Here is a 17111-nt window from a genome sequence, read left to right on the forward strand (position 1 = left end):
TCAAAAATTATTTTCTAGTTTAGCTTTTATAATTAGTATTTGAAATCAATACTTTATTTTCCAGTTTAGCGAGTTATGAATAAAAACAATGTAAAAACTAGTTTTTTTTTTAATTTTAATTTTTTTATTTTTTATTCCTGAGGTGAAGTAGGATCACTATCCGAAGAAGCAATGGCTTGTATACTGGAATATATGAAATTAAATCTCTTTATAGTTATATATGCTCCATGTTTAATGATATCTTGTTTAGGTAGAGGAAGGGCCATAAGATGATTTACTTTGGAATCTATTTAACAAAAATTATATATTTCCATTAGGAAATAAAAATAAATAAACAGTCGGCAAAACATAGATATTTTGTTTACAATCTTAGAAAACGTTACTGTCTGATGATATCATAACAGTGTTATAATGACCATTAATTATTAGCCATTGTATTACTTTATGATTATATTAATATTAAAATATTATAAAAAAAATTATGTATGAAAGCAGTATAAACCTTAAATATACATTTAAATTTAAATTTTTGAAGTGTCGTTTAAATATCAATTTTTTATTTGAGTATATAAAATTATTAGGAAATCAAAAAAATAAAAAGGTAAAGAGATGAGAGAAAATGAGAGTGGGATGGGTTGATGAAGTTGGCGAGTGGGGATGGATTGGATGGCGGTTGGAAAGCTTAGTAGGCCTAGAAGATTCTGGGCCATTCTTGGCAGGGGCATCTAAACCTTTGGATTTTTCATCAAATGGGCTCCAGTCCACAGCCCACATTTTTATTGGCTTTCGGACCGTATACATTCGTTCCATCTCATCGAGATTTCATCTTGTTTATGGCAAATTAAGGAGACTATTTGTTATTAAAATTTAATTTTGTAATAATGAATAATATATATTGAAGGTGGATAGGATATTTGTACATAAATATGACTAGAAGATCATTTTTCACCCCAAAAATATAAAATAAAAAATCATTAGATCATTATTGTTAGAAAAAAAATCTCTACGGTAAGGATTTAAATTGTTAATTGGGATATAATTTTTAAGACTTCTCCAAATGGCAAATCACTTAAAAATAAGTAGATTCCAAACTGGATTATATATATATATATATATAAATATATATTATTTTCCATATTTATTATAACTACCATGTGCAGTGAAATATGTTTTAAATAATAAATATAAGTTTTGGCAAAATCATTTCTTATGATTTCGAGTTCAAAATATATATATATATATATAGAAAATAAAAAAAAAACAGAGATCATTGAGATAAATAATAATAATAATAGTAATTGTATCAAAAATAAAATTATTATTTATTATGTGATGAAATGGCAATGAAGTGCACGGCAAAACAACATAAAAAGTTGAAACATGGTTAAAGGAAGACAAAAACGGTGCGTTTGGAGGAACATCAAACTGGGCAAGACAACTTTGCTAAGGCTGAATAGGCGTAGGACAGTAGGACTCTTTTCCGTTAAGCTTTGGGTAATTAGAATTTAGACAAACCCAACCCAACTCAGTGCTCGGCCTAACTTTAAACTAACCCGACGCGTCCGAGTCGAATCATCTCTCTGATCACTTCAACTCGTCCACCCCTTCACCTCTTTCTCCGTTCTCACAATTCAAGCACCCCAACCCTTTGTTTTGGGCATCTTTTTTCTGAATCTGTAAGTCTTTTTGTCTTTCTCTTTCATTTTTCTAAAGCTATAGCGGCGACCTCTAGATTGCTGAAGTTCCGCAATTTTGGTCGGTTTAGATTTAAACTTTCATTTCATTTATTTTATTTCTTTGTTGGGTATTTGACGGATATGTTATATCTTGGGTTTTGCTCCATTTGGGTTTTGATTGATCTCTAATTTTCTTACTGGAAGTCTAAAGCTAAAATATCACTGGGATTTTTTTTTTGGTTCGCTGTGTACAGTTTAGAAGTTTTAGTGTTTGTTAATGTTAAAATGTTTAAGCAATTTACAGTAAATTTGAAGTGGTTGAGGGAAACCATTCAATCAAATGTTCAATCTAAAATTTGTAATTTTAAAAGTACTCATTGCAACAAATATCTGTCTTTGTTGCTTGCACTAATGTGTTTACCGGAAAATTCTATTATTTTTTGTAAAGAATATTGTATTTGAGTTTTATTAGCTGTGATATTGATCGCCACATTTTTTTCAATGGCCTTGTTACTTGATGGCCCTTATTATAAGTTGTGGATTTGCGATTGCAAACTTGTGTCTTGAATGTTGTTAGAAGATTATGGCTTTTGAATAGCAATCTGATGTGGAGAGGCATCGAAAGTATTTTGTTGGATGAGTCAGCTGCTCTGTTTGTGTTAGTTCTGGGTCGTGTTATGTGTCTTGGTTGTAGTTAGTGCAGTAGGTATTAAGGGGAAGATCTCGAGACATATACATTTACAAGGGTACAAAAAGTTTGATTTTTTGCACAAAGTATGGCACTTAAACAGTATTCTTGACGTAATTATGGTATGAAGTTTAGTTTTGCAATTGAAAAGCAATAAATCAGCAACCTGGAGTGATCTGAAAATGTCAAAATAAAAAAATAAAAAAAAGTTGGCTTAGTTGGTGTAGAGTTGTCTGCGAGTTCATCTTGTAAAATAGTAGAACATAGCCATGAATGGTATTACCTTTTAGTGCCAGAATTTAAATGCTCTATTTGGCCCTTCTTTCTTTTTTCTTTTTTTCTTTTTTAACAATTGCACTTTAGAGAATGAGGAGAGACGGAAAAGTGGGGGAGGTGGAGTGGTGTGAAGTTACATTCGCTTGCTCCTTGAAAGTCTATTGACACATTTGTTCATTCAGCACACACATCAAATGCATCAACCGGCAGTGAAAACTAGGTATTGGAAATGGCTGTAAAGATGTGCCCTAAAGTCTATAGTTTTGTTTATTAAAGGGTGAGAAGATGTTTTAGGGTTATACAAGTCCTTAAAAAATGTTCAGGCTTCTACAGTTGGTTTTGTTTGAATTCTTGCATTATCTGAATTGTTCGTTTAGCAAGCACTTTTGGAAACCATGTTGGCCAAATTTGTGCTAATTTTGCAAATAAGTTATTATTTTACTTTAACATTCACTTGATTTCCAGATTGTGTTTTCTTTGGACTATAACTCCTGAGATCTCATGATTTGCCTTGGTGCACTTGATTAGCTTTCTGAATTCCTATCTTTGTGCAGATAATTGAAAATATTGTGTAGTTGTATTTTCTTATTGTTGACCAGCAAATTGGCAAGTTTGCAATTTAAAGTTCTTCCAAACTTCTAGCATCATGAGTTTTGTCTTCCGAGGAACAAGAGCAGATTTAGAAAGTGGATTTCCAGGATTTATTCCTGAGCGGCGTTCCATGGTGTGTATCTTGTAAATTACACGTTCTTCTGTTACTCTTTTACTCAAAGCTTGGGATGTTGTATCTTATATGTCTTATGTGTTAATCTGTTTTGATTTTGATTTTCTTGCTATCAGCGTGTTCATTCAGCACGCCCTGTTAATTCCAACTCACTTGCTTTCCTTGTCACAGGTATTTATATTATTAATTGTTTATTTAATCATTGATTTTGTTTATAGATACTGATTTCCCTTATTGCATATATATGTAATTTATTTATTTATTTTGTTGTCAGTTCTACTGCTATTCATGATACTAAACTCGCACCAGATGTCACCAAACTTTCTGGTATTTTCTTTCTCTGACTATTAATGAATTTTAATTTTTCCTGTTAAGGTTGCTGTTATATTGTTGACCATAAGCAGTCTAATAGGACACTCTTGCATTCACATTTGTAGCTATGGCTGGTGCTTGGTGTGTTCTTGATGGCCACAACATTAAGGATGTATGCAACTTGCCAACAGCTTCAAGCTCAAGCCCAAGCTCATGCTGCGGCTGCCAGTGGCCTTCTTGGTCATACTGAACTGCGGTTGCATATGCCACCCTCCATATCTCTTGCAACAAGAGGGCGTTTACAGGGCCTTAGACTTCAGCTTGCACTTCTTGACAGGGAATTTGATGACTTGGGTAATTATAAATTTATTCTTCTAAATAATTTATACCTTAAGAGCTAACATATTGCCTGTTTTGAGGTCCAAGCTATAACCGTTAATATAGTTATTTATTTGAATATTTTCCTTGGTTTTTGATTTTATTTTTGCATATTTTTCTGTGTTCAGATTATGAAACATTGAGAGCACTGGATGCTGATAATGTTCCAACTGCTTCATCTATGAGTGAGGAAGAGATAAATGCTCTTCCTGTGCATAAATACAAGGCTGCTGGTCCCCCTCAAACGTGAGTTTTCAAGTTTTATGTGTTGGCTTTTATGCTATTGCAATGTTTTAGCTGTTGATAAATAGAAAAATTAGATTAAATTCCTTTTTCCTGTTTATATCTAAATTTTTTTAGGTATATATCCTCATTTGATGTGCAGTTTCCACAATGGATAATTTTTTTACTGACTTGAGGGCACTATTATCTTCTTTGGTTTTTTATAGGTTTGCACCTTAAATTTCCAACATGCTCAAGATACACCAACTTTCTTATTCTTCCATGTGCTGATTAATTTAATTTTGAAAATTTGTAATCTACAGTCAACATTAATGTTGTTTTAAGTGTGCAACGAAAAAAGAAAGAAAAAAGTCAACATTTGTGAACTTTTTACAAGGTTTTCTGAAATTACTACAATTTTGCACTTTATGAAAGAAGTATATTATATGAAGCAAACAAATAATTGCTAGGACAGTGTTAGCATTTGGGTTTGGAATCTAATTATTTTGTATTGTTTCCTTTTGCTTGCAGTGGAGCCTCGTCAACCTCATCTTCAGCAACTGCTGAGGTAATTAACCTTTTGTTGATTTTTTTTTTTATATTTTTTTTTTCCCTTTTGGTTTCCGTATCCTGCCTGTTTGTTTGTGATCTTGAACTTCAATGTGAATCTTGTCAGGCTGATGCCTGGAATTAATTTGGGGGAAATGGTAGAGCACTGCTGTAGAGTTTTATCAAGTTATGTTAAAGTGTTTCCAGAGATGATTGTGTACATACACCTATGTTTTTTGGCATGTGGGCCTACAAAGTCCATAAACAATATGTTTGGATAGTAATCTCAAATTGCATTCCATTTGGGTTACTATGCGGATGTTCCTTGGCTTCGATCATGCTGTCTTTTTACCTGTTATTAGTGTAAAATGGGCACATATATTTGTTCACTTTATTTCCTTCAAAAAAGAATATGTGCTTTCACCTCATCAATCAATGAATTTTTTTCTGTCCTCTTTAGCAGAAGCAAAACACTGCTGATGGAGTTGGGAAGACAAAGGCCTTGGATGATGAATTGACTTGCAGTGTGTGCTTGGAGCAAGTTTCTGTGGGAGAACTCATCCGTAGCTTGCCATGCTTGCATCAGGTTTAGCATTTCTTTTCAACGACCTTGAATCTGTTAGCTGATCTTGCTCTTACCTGATCATGAAAATATGAGAATTATCCTAGCTTGGGAGTTTTAGCAGCTTAATAGGCAAAAATGTTGAGATAAATGGATTGTGTTACAGTTCCAACAAAGCTTGTGTTGACGCCATGCTTGAAAAATTAGCTTGCTCCAATAAACCTGATCATATAATATTTTCGTACTTCAGCTGGAAGGAGAACCTATGAAACTTGTTCAACAAAAATCTCATCTTTGGCTATAGTAAAACAGAATTCTGGATGAATTATGTTATGATATAGCAAAACAGAATTCTGGATGAATTCTGTGATATATCACAGATTGTTTCCTTATCACAGAATGGGATTTGTAAGGGTCTTTTTGATGCAGGACAGGTAGAAAAGAAAAGAAAACAGAAAATTAAAAGATAAAGACTCAAGCATCACACTAGAACAATTTTAGGAATCACTCCTAAAATCTTTAGGCATCACACAAAACCAAAGAAATTAATCTCAAATAAACACTTGTATTATTAATCAATTGTCTAAAAGAGTTACAGAAATCTTTATTTATAATAAAACCACCTAACAATATTAGGAAACTAAAATAATAAAAAAACCTAGTTAAATAAGGAAATCAAATAATTAAACTTTCTAAAAACTTAAGGAAACTAAAATAATAAACATAATAATATTAAAAATCCTAGAAATCAAATAAACATAATAATATTAAAATTCTAGAAATCAAAAAATCCTATTAATTATAATCCTATGGAATTTCTATCATTCTTCATCACTCTTTGCCTTGTGAATGCATGTTTAGGGTCGCATACACTAAAGTGTTACTCTTATTTGGACCATTGTGTTTTAAAAAAATAAATAAATAAAAACACCACATATCTTTCCACATTTTTCAGAATTTATTTTCCATAAAAAGAAAGGCAAAACATTTTGCTGGTTTTTTTTTTTTGTTTTTTTAAGCCTATTTTTTATATTTTTCAAGTCTAATCTAGTTGAAAGAAAGAAGTTATGTTTAACCTTGAGAAACAATGCTTTGTTTTGCAGTTTCATGCGAATTGCATTGATCCTTGGCTACGACAACAAGGAACGTGCCCTGTTTGTAAATTCAGAGCAGGGTCTGGGTCTGGTTCTGGGTCTGGGTGGCATGAAAATGGACAAGGTGAAATGGATGCTTCTTATATGGTTTAATTTGACAAAAAGGATGTAACCAGTGATTTAAAAAAAAAAAAAAAAAAAGATTAACTGCTCACAGAATTATTCCTGCATAGCAGAGTGAAAAGATATAATTTATGGCTAGCAACTGATAATGTAACAATCATGACATAGGCGTTAGGAGTGTGACAGCAATCCTGTATTATTATTATTTTAATCTTACTTAAAACAAAGTTATGATTAATTGCATTTTGCGTGATCGAAACTGAACTCAATTTTAGTCTACTACATATTTGATATTTGTGCTGGTTCGGAATTGCATTGTGAATTGTTTATGATAATTATTATTATTTATAAATATCTTGAATTGTATCATTTTGGTGGGAGCTGATTGCATAGAGATCCGGCCATCTTAGAGCTGGATGGTCATATTGTGGAATGCATAGACCTGTACATTGCATCAACTTGATACAACAAAAAGATTATGTATTTTCAAATTGATTTCCTAATAGTAGATTCTGGATCCAATCCCATTGGCTTGCGCATTTCTCTTTTCTTTCTTAAATAAAAATAAAAAAGAAAAATAAAAAGAAGAAGAAGGGGAAGAAAAAAAAAAAGGGTCCTACTTGTCACACACTCACTCACAACAATTGCATTAAAATGGCAAGAGATGGTACACCAATAAGATAAACACGTACATCGCTGCAATATCCAATCATCGGAAAACTATAATACTACTAGAAGTACTACTTGGTTTTAATGTTGAAGCATAGGAGAAAGTCTAATACATGAACCATCTTCAAAGATCATACATGTAAACCAAATTATATTTTTATCTCTAACAAGTCAATGATGGATTGTATCTTAATATAAATTGTAAAATATATATTCCCTTACTTTCCTTTGCCTTTTCCCTTCCCTTGACTTTTCTTGGATTCCAACTTTGCTTGAATACGAGCCGCAGCCGCGGCTTTGGCTTCTTCTCTCTTCTTCTTTTCTTCCTCTTTGGCAGTGGCAGCAATCTCCCTCTGCTTCTTCAGCTCTCTGTTTTTAGTTTTTAAATGCAATGAAATTGTCATAAGTTTTTCAAAAAGTAGTATTGTTTCAAAGGAATATATTATGATAGTAATAGCGCGCGTTCCAGTGTATCAAAGTAGAAAATGAAGAAAATAACCATTGTTGTAACTTACTCAAGTCTAGCCCTCTCCTCTGAAACACTACCCAGGCTTGATCCCTTACGTGGATTGCAGGAAAGTAATTCCACCTCAAAAATAAGCGTTGCACTGCATGAGATAAGTGTTTCTTAGGAATATTTAAATTAAAAAATAAAAATAAAAATTCTGCAGCTGACAAAAAGACAGTAAAAGAGCCTTGGACCAAATATCATACATTATGCTGATCCACATAAAATTTACATTCACACCCCACCACCCCATGCAGGACTCTACCTCTAATCAGCTGTTAGTTTAGAATCAAGATCTCTGTCCTACTAATCTAGTCAACTTTGTCACAAAATTCCAATTTAACTAGCAATAGCTACCAGGAATTTTCTATCTTGTGTCAAGAGTTAAATAGGTCATGAGAAAGTCCAATTTCCAGGGTAGAACAATTAGCTGAAAGTCAGTGGACAATTTATACCCTAAATTAACTTCCCTCGATTGCCCTTATGTCCCTTCAGATAGCCATAAGCTGTTTGTTTGTGATTTTCAATAGTAAACAAAGATAACAGGGCTAGTCATTACTCTGGTGGAATATCTGGTGGGGAACCAGCACTTCCATAGGCATACTCAGGCCTACAAGTGATTTTTGCAATCTCCCCAACCTGGTTAAACCATAACAAAAAGCAATGATTAGTAAACCTATAGAGTCGACTCCAAAAGATTTTGCAACATAGAAAGCAGATTTGACCTTCATGGTTCTCACTGCAATGTCCCATGCCTTGACTACCGTGCCCTTTCCAAGCTCAAATGAGAAAACAGTATTATCCTCATGTGTAGTATCAAAGATTTCACCATTTTCAGCAAGAATGCCTTCATAATGAACTGTTGAATCCAAACAAAAGAACTACCATGATTACAGATACACGATGAGTGCTGGTCTACAAAGTGGAATATCAAATATGAACTGTTTCATTATTCAGAGGGACTGGAGAATGTCTGTCACGCTCACGCCAGCCACTACCCACTTATTGCAAAAGGGATTATCCTTGTAAGAAGGTTGGAAATGGGGAAGCAAGACAGAGGATTTAGATTATACTAATATTTTCTCACCGTAGGCTCTCTCTATGTGGATATATAACAAGATATTTTCCCACCTTAGTGTCTCCCTCCCTCCCTCCCTCCCTCCATGTGGATATATACAAGATATTTTCCCACCTTAGTGTCTCTCTCTCTCTCTCTCTCTCTCTCTCTCTCTATAAAAGACCTTAAACTTGTAAACAAACTAAACTAAATTTGACAAGACAATTTTATAATAAAAATTATACTTAAATTTCAGATAGATATTCCAAATATTCAATTGAGAAAATCAAGAACTTTATGTGTTCACTGATCTGCATATCTTCAATCCATTCGTAACTCTTACAAACTCAATTACCAAATACACTTCCAATTGACCATGTATCTGAGACTTTCTTTTTTAACTAGTTTTATATATGCTTCAAAGCTGATATCAAGTACTCAACAGAACGTCGAAGGATATAAAGTGGAGTTCATCCAAAATTGCAATCTTCGATTTCTTTGATTCAGGAGCAGAAGATAAGTTCTTTTAAGTCATCTAAGATTCAGATAATAATGCTGACCTGTATGCCAATTAAATATTTTCAAAAAGTAAAGAGTTTGTAATTTATGGTATAAAAATGGCATTTGCAATAATCTATAGTTAATATTAGATATCGGAAAATGCCAAAATAAAAGGAGAAAAAAACACAGAGATGAAGATTGACAATATAAATAAAATAAGAATTGACTAGTTCTATTTTTATTACTTTCACACTTTCCACATCCTGGAATAATGACTTAAATTTCATTAGGCATAAGGGTGCTTCAAAAGTGACCTGAGCCTTCTATTTGCATGATCTCATTTGTCTAACTGGAATGCATTTCGAAAGATGCTTTATTAGTTCGCTAAAGCAAACACAATGCCTGTATAAATATCTATTTTCTTCAAAATACTTTCGCATATAAAATAACAAATATTGTCAGCCTTCTGAATCAGGAAGGCCATTGTCTCTACATATACTAGAGTACAGGACTAGTTACCACATCCAAATTTCAGCATTTCTTTAAGGTTAAATTTTTCACCGATTAGATTATTTACCACGCCAGTAATAAATTTATAAGTTTCAGCCACTCTAACATACCATCAACAAGAGGAAGATCTTCAGTTGGAGAAACTGCATCTGCTTTGGCATGCCTTAGAACTGTCTTGACGACACCTCCATCTCCAGTCAAATCAACAGAATCACCCATGGCTTGCTACCTCAGAAATGGTCTGGTCAGGAAATAAAATATCAAAGGCAAGGGAAAAAAAAATAATAAAAAAAAAAGAATCGGGAATTGGTCAGAATTCAAATTTTTTTATTGACAAAACTCTTTCTCAACCAAATCCAATTGGTAAAACTAAATAGTGCTCCAAATTTTAACCATGCTATGCATGTTAATAGTTATGTAAGGTTATCAGTACAATAATTTCCTCCATTGACTAGCTTCAGTATAACCAGAATCAAAACAAATTACAAAACAGTACCAAAAAAACAAGTCAAAATTTGGATTAACTATTCAGGGAAAATTTTGCCACATCAAGCATTCCCATATATACTTCTAACCCCATCCAACTCAAAACGCAAAATCATTGCTTCTAAAATTTCCGATATAAAAAACCCAATTCCTTTATATAGGTCCTAGTTCAAGTAAAACCCACATGCAAAAATATACCAAAAATTCCCCAAAATAGTGCGAACGACAATTAATTAGAAAATGAAGTAAATTTTAATTAGGGTTTTTACTGAAAATCCAATGAAGAAATTTTCAAACTTCACTGGGTTCAAACCCAAATTACTGAAGATTAAGAAAAACAACGTATAGAAATACAAACATATATACATTAAAATATAAGAGTTTTAGCGAATTCATATGCTTATTAAATACATATCCAAAAACTAATATGCAAAAGGATTTATTTCATAATCTAGGGATTAAGAAAGAGAAGTGGAATTATTATACTGACCCGTTTCGAGATACGGAAGCTTCCAAAACGGAGATGATGAGTCGGGTGGGTTGTCGGGTTGATTCGGGAACTCTATATCGGGTCCAGTCGCAGGTTGCTTTGGTGGCCATAGGCGTCTAATGAAGTTTCTCTCTGTAAAGAAAGGCAGCCTTTTTTTTTTACTACAGAACGGAACAGGGTATGCTATGCCCACGCGTCTATGTGGCGCGTGGAAGCTTCAAAATTCGCCGCGAATGTGGGAATTTTAGTTGGCGTGTCTTAAACGCATGTGGATATGGCCTGCTCGACCTCTACTTGGATAAAATAAAATAGTTTTTTTTTTTAATTTTTAATTTTTTTATTTTGACCAGTTTTCATGTATATTTATGAGGATATTGTTTATGTTAGCAAAAAAATAAAAAATTATGAGGATATTGTTAGACTGGTTATAGTTCGTACTATGTAATTGGATTTATCCAAGAAAAAAAAATTGTGCAATTGGTTTAAAACTTCAAACGAATTACTTTGATTTCCTATTACGAAGAAAAAAAATAAAAATTGCTTTAGTTTGAAACGTCAATAAAATTAATAATTGAATTAATCGGAACACAATGGTTTTTAATTTTTATTTTCCTTTTTTAGACGTTTATATGATAGCATTTTTATGTTGGGTTTGCAATGTCCGATCGTTTTGAGTGAATTTTGAGACAGAGAGAATAGTAAAGAGATTGGCCCAATAATAGCTAATATCTAATACTAACTTTTGAACCTAAAAGCCCTTGGTAAGTTTTGCTTCATTGAGCTGATAACCCAAGAATATGAATCCACAGTTAGGGCCGTCAGTAGGCTTGAATGGTTTGAGAGTAGTTTAGATTTTGCTTGTTCAAACTTGAAAAACAAATCATTATTGAATAATAAATAAAGCTCATAAATCAATCTTATTTTTTTGATAAATGCTTAATTTTGAATAATAAATTAAGTTTACGAGTAACTTGTTAGTTACTTAAATTTGTTAATTTTACAAATTTATATAAAAATTATATTGTTAATTTAAACATATTGAGTTCTTACAACACATTAAAAATTATTTTTTAATCTAATTTTATAAACTTTTCAAAAAATTGTTTTCATAAAAACAAAATTAATGAAATTTTTGAAGAAATTAGTGTTAAAAAAAAAAATCAAATGTTCAAGCATTTAGACCTTTGTATTATAACGAGCCGATTTAAGCTAAATTCAAACTTTTTCATGAACAAGTTAAATCAATTTTAAATAAAGCATTTCAAAAATTTGTAAATTTGAATTGAACCTGAATATTTTAAAAATTATATAAGTTGAGGTTTAAAATTCTACTATTCCGTTCGATTTGGCTCATGTACATCTCTATCTATAATAATTCTACTTTTCCTATTGTTTGTTTCATACCTTTTGAGCTAATATCATAGCACTTTTTATCAAAACGATTATTCTAAACTACATGCATATTTTAGTATGAAATCTAATTAGGCCCTTTATGGTATAAAAGCCATTTCAAGTAGTAAGAAATGTTTTTTTGGGAAAATTGCCGTTGGCTACTTTTACCATAGCAACATGGCATGTATCTATTTTAGATTATTCTTTTATTTTTTTATTTTTATAACCACTATTTTAATGGATAGAATTAATTTTGTTAAGAGTTTAAATATAGTGACATCTAGAATTTTGTTTTTAGTTTTTCGTTTCTTTGATTAGGGAGACCTCGAGAAGTTTATAGAAAAGGAAACACAGCCTCCCCATTCTTTCATTATGAAAAACGGGGTAAATAAATTTGCATCACAATCACATACCAAACGGGTCTCACCTAACAACTCCTTCCCAGTCACTCGTGACAGTGGGTCCCACTAACTCCATGTGACGAACGGTCCAAAAAACCTGCAGACTGTTTTCTCTGATTTGTATATATTAGGTGGGGATGATGATCCCATCCAAAACGTCCACGTTTGGGATTCTTATATTCCAGGCGTTGATCATGTTGGCGTGTCCATGATGTGACCGTTGACCAAACGGGGACCTCTAGATGCCGCTTCTTTTTTGAAGAAACTTTTTTCCTGTGCGAGAATTTCTGTGGGCCAGAGGGACTGGGCCCACAAGTAATTACCATGCATGCGGATGTTTAAGGCGGAGGCTTTCAATTTGGGAAAATTCCTTTTTTAAATAATAATAATAATAATAATTCATTTTTAGCCTCCAGGTAGGGCCCACTTCGATTGAAAATCTTGGTATTTACCAAAATAAAAAAAAGATAAGATAAGGGTGTGGGCCACCATTTTGTGGCTATTTAAGAGGGTACTGGAGAATCTCGTACGAGTTTTCTTTGACCCTGGGCCCTGGCCTACGACCTAATTGGACCTATTTCATTAATTGATGGGCTACTTAGTGAAACTTAGTATATTAATAAGACAAAGAGATTAGGTTCACTTTTGTGAAAATAAATCCATATAAAACAATAAAATCTCATAAATTAATTTTCAAAGTATACCAACTAAATTGGTCCATCACATTAGCAGTAAAGCGTCGAATCTCATCAAAAATCCAAAGGTAAGCATGCTTGGTGAGAATAGTATTATGATTGGATGAGTCATCCTATTGCACCTTTAACTTTAGGCTTTTATGATAACAGCGTTTCCACAAATATTGATAGCCTTTCCACAAATATTGGTGGACTGCTAAAAATTTTTTTGCTACATAAAAAATATAGACATCCATTAAAAAAAAGAAAAAGAAAAAGAATACTCTACAACGAAACTATTTAAAAATCTGTTAAGCGATATAACAGGATATATATACATATATATATATATATATATATATATATATGTGGATGATTGTTTATTCTCTGAAGATGAAGATGTTGAAGGGTGTGAATTAGCCAAAACTAAAACATTCTTTATTAAATATATAAAATGTCTATTGTGTTTTGTTGGTAACCATTGGGGATTAATTTTTAAATTAAATGCCTATTATGTAGATATTTTTGCCATATAAATAATAAATTATTTCATCTTATGCGTCAAGATAACAATTTATTTATATTTGTATTGAAGATGATTTAACAACAACTACTGTTTAATCCTCGTATCGATCAAGTATGGATGCTGAGAATCCCCATTTCGCCAATTTAACATGTTTGTTTTTATGAGTTTAATTTACACATGTCTTCTACTTCTAGGAATTATAGAAACACATTTACATTTTAATTTTGTTGTAATATCACTCATTTTGTACACATAGTTTTGAATATTTTACTTAAAACAATCATATCTTCATATAAATATGATTAATTAAGTTGTGATTAACATCTTCACATTTTTATAGATTCAACATGCATATAGTTTAAAATTTCATGTACAAAAGGAGATGACACGCAACAAAAATGAAATATAAAGGGTTGCTTATGTTATTTACAAATTTACAATATATTAGAAATTGAAACTGGTAAAACAAATGGAATGTTATTGTAAGATTTGAAAGAACATTATACATCATTGACAATTCTGATGAATAGTTAAGGTAACTTCATTTAATATTATATTGTAATTTTATTTATATGAAAATAAAGCAATAACTTCTTAGAAAATTGATGCTAACTTATATAATATATATATATATATAAAAGAAAGATTATAATTTTATTTTTATTTTCACCCTAATATTTAAAGTAGATTTAAATGAGTAGACCTAAAAACAATTGTTCAGAGTGTTGACCAAAGAAAAAAACAAAAGAACAAATGATTAGAGGAAAACCTAAATTTCTCATCAAGAACGAATGTTTGACTAGGAATTTAGGATCAAATGAAAGTATAGTGGAAGTTTAGAGGAGACGAAAAAACTTTCGGCCATGCCACGGAAATCGAGCCTTGCAGATTCTGTATGGTAAAGCAACAAAATTTACAGAGAGGAAATTACTTCGAGTTGTTGGACCTTGACGTAATTCGAATCATGATTGCTAAAAATGATTGCGTTTTCACATACCATATATGATCTTGGTAGGAAAAAAATAATAATAATAATAACCAAAAGTAATGAACTAATGTCAATGTCATAAATATATGCATGCTTTATGATTTATTCTCCAAAAGACACACAGAAAAAATCCACTAAGGATTTTTCATCATTGATGTAAAAAAGTGGGATTATAAAGAGATTTGTAAGAAGATTTTTTGCATCCACTTTTTATTGTTGAATTTGTTCGGGGATTGTGGGAAAAAACACTCTTGACAAAGGTCCCATTTAGGATGTTTATAAGGATTCTTTTTGTATTTTCTAAGAACTGCTTTGGCACGCCAAGCAAAAATCCCAATGATTAACGTTCTTTCAAAATGGTCTAACATATATGATATTTGGCTGATTGCTTCTAATAAAGTCGCATAAAAAGAAGAAGATCTTGAGGAAAGCAAGGATTTTTCGGTTTGACCTCAAACAATAGGGACAGCCCAATATGAAAATGATAGGCCGAGCGAGATGTAATAAAACAAAGAAAGCATTTACCAAACTAAAACAAGGAAAGCAAATGGCATAATAAAGAGAAACCCTATGACCAAGAGAATGTATTATATGCTATGTATTCATGTCCAACTTTTTGATAATTAGGTGCAAAATAAATCAAAATAACCTTAGTCATGCATGTGAAAATAAAATATGTTGGTCATATGTTAGTTGAATTATTTCCCCCAAAAATTTAATTTGATAGAAGGTAGAATTATTTATTTTATATTTTTCTCTATTATTCATTTTTATATGTAGGCTCAATTTTTTTTGAGTTAATTTTAAATCTTTATATTTGCTTTTTTGTTTGTTTATTTACAATACTTTTATTCTGTTATTAAACTAATGAAGTTAAATTATCATTTTTTTTAAAAATCTGAAATAAATAAAAATTGGATCATCATTTATTTTATAATTATGTGTTGGATTATAATGACTTGTGGCACCGTGTTATCTATGTACATTACATAAAAAAAGAATTATAACCTATATACAATATTATTTCATCAAAAAAAAAAAAACCTATATACAATATTAGATCAGAAAGAAGAATAATGGTGGTTATCTAAACTTGTGGACATTGAATATTTAATAATAAAGAAGTCCTATATAGAACAGTGGAAATTCAACTTCTTTTTTTTATTGTTATGTTCATTTATTTATTTTTATCTTCTGCTTTTTTCTTCTTTATGGGTCACCCACCATGGACATAGCTAGAGTCCAATTTCTTCAACCCCTTTATACCTGTTTTTACTGTAAATACAAGAATACTGAGAGTTGTTCTGTGACTATCTAAAAGTGTTTCGTGGTGTATGAAAATGAAACCCCCATGTGGAGTTCTTATGCTGCTTTGTCAGCCATCTTTGCCCACTTGCTATTCCCAAGACTATTTTTTAACTTGTATTTTAGTCCGTTCCAGAGTAGAAAAAAGAGACCCAAGAAAATTCTGATATAATTTTTTGGAAATTATTATTATTATTATTTTCTTATCTTTTCTGATACGGCTAAAGTTGGTAGATATTTTACTGTGGAGCCTTTACTTTATTGCAGTATTGGAAAAAGCTTTGTGATTTCCGAAAGTTTCTTTATTTTAACGAATGGTCAGGTTCATGACGACACAAGGATACAAATCCACAGTATCAACCACAATACGAAAACAAGAAAAATTACAAAATATAAATACCAAAACCAAGCCGTAAAATCTAAAAGGACGAAAATACCCCTAAAAAACATTGAAATCACCCTTCACGTGTTTAGGAATCTAATGAGAAAACAATTCAGAAACTCAGAAATATGTACTTCTAAAAAAGATTGAAAAAAATAATAATAATAAAAATAAAAGAAACACAAAAGACCAGCTGAAGATTGAAGATGAAAGTGCAATGCACTGGCCTAGGCCTACGCTGTGATAAGAGGTCAAAGTGGTCCAAACATGGTCAAAGTTCTGGTTTATACAGGACAAAATGGTAATTTGAGGAGCATTACGTTGGAGGAAGAGCCAAATTTACTTCTCCAGCTATCAGCCCCTATTAGTAGAAGTGACAGCATTCAAAATGAGACTCTGTGTTAGATGAGAGAAGCTTTGCTTTGCTCCGTATATTTCTTACGTAATTTTTAAAAAAAAAATTTAATTAATTAGTACAAAATCTAAATAATAATAAATTGAATTGCGTTTTTCATATTCTAATGGAAAAATGGAGGCATCTCAAGCTGGCTCTTTGTTTATTCAAAGAGTTTTGTGTCTCTCTCCCCACGTTGATCCATCTTCCATTTAGACTTAAAT

General features: G+C 31.7%; 2 protein-coding genes across 3 annotated transcripts; one reads left to right on the forward strand and one right to left on the reverse strand.

The window, feature by feature from the left end:
• The first annotated feature begins 1463 nt into the window (after positions 1–1463).
• On the forward strand, positions 1464–6897 carry LOC107413418 (E3 ubiquitin-protein ligase SDIR1). Of its 2 annotated transcripts, none has more exons than XM_016021364.4 (9): positions 1464–1676; positions 3195–3364; positions 3481–3535; positions 3639–3691; positions 3802–4030; positions 4183–4300; positions 4808–4844; positions 5286–5411; positions 6491–6897. In XM_016021364.4, the coding sequence occupies exons 2-9, from the start codon at positions 3287–3289 to the stop codon at positions 6632–6634; spliced, it is 840 nt and encodes a 279-aa protein (XP_015876850.2). In that variant the 5' UTR covers positions 1464–1676; positions 3195–3286; the 3' UTR covers positions 6635–6897. The 2 variants fall into 2 exon arrangements, with proteins under 2 accessions (XP_015876850.2, XP_015876851.2); XM_016021365.4 differs by having other exon boundaries at positions 1468–1676; positions 5289–5411.
• A 327-nt stretch (positions 6898–7224) lies between these two features.
• On the reverse strand, positions 7225–10984 carry LOC107413420 (peptidyl-prolyl cis-trans isomerase FKBP20-1). The gene is made up of 6 exons (XM_016021366.4): positions 10826–10984; positions 9960–10090; positions 8507–8640; positions 8341–8420; positions 7789–7881; positions 7225–7642 (listed from the first exon to the last, which is right to left on the reverse strand). Exons 2-6 carry the CDS (start codon positions 10066–10068, stop codon positions 7492–7494), a joined length of 567 nt encoding a protein of 188 aa, XP_015876852.2. The 5' UTR covers positions 10069–10090; positions 10826–10984; the 3' UTR covers positions 7225–7491.
• Between the last annotated feature and the right edge of the window lie 6127 nt (positions 10985–17111).

Source organism: Ziziphus jujuba, chromosome 8 (assembly GCF_031755915.1).
Source record: "Ziziphus jujuba cultivar Dongzao chromosome 8, ASM3175591v1".
Taxonomy (NCBI): Eukaryota; Viridiplantae; Streptophyta; class Magnoliopsida; order Rosales; family Rhamnaceae; genus Ziziphus; species Ziziphus jujuba.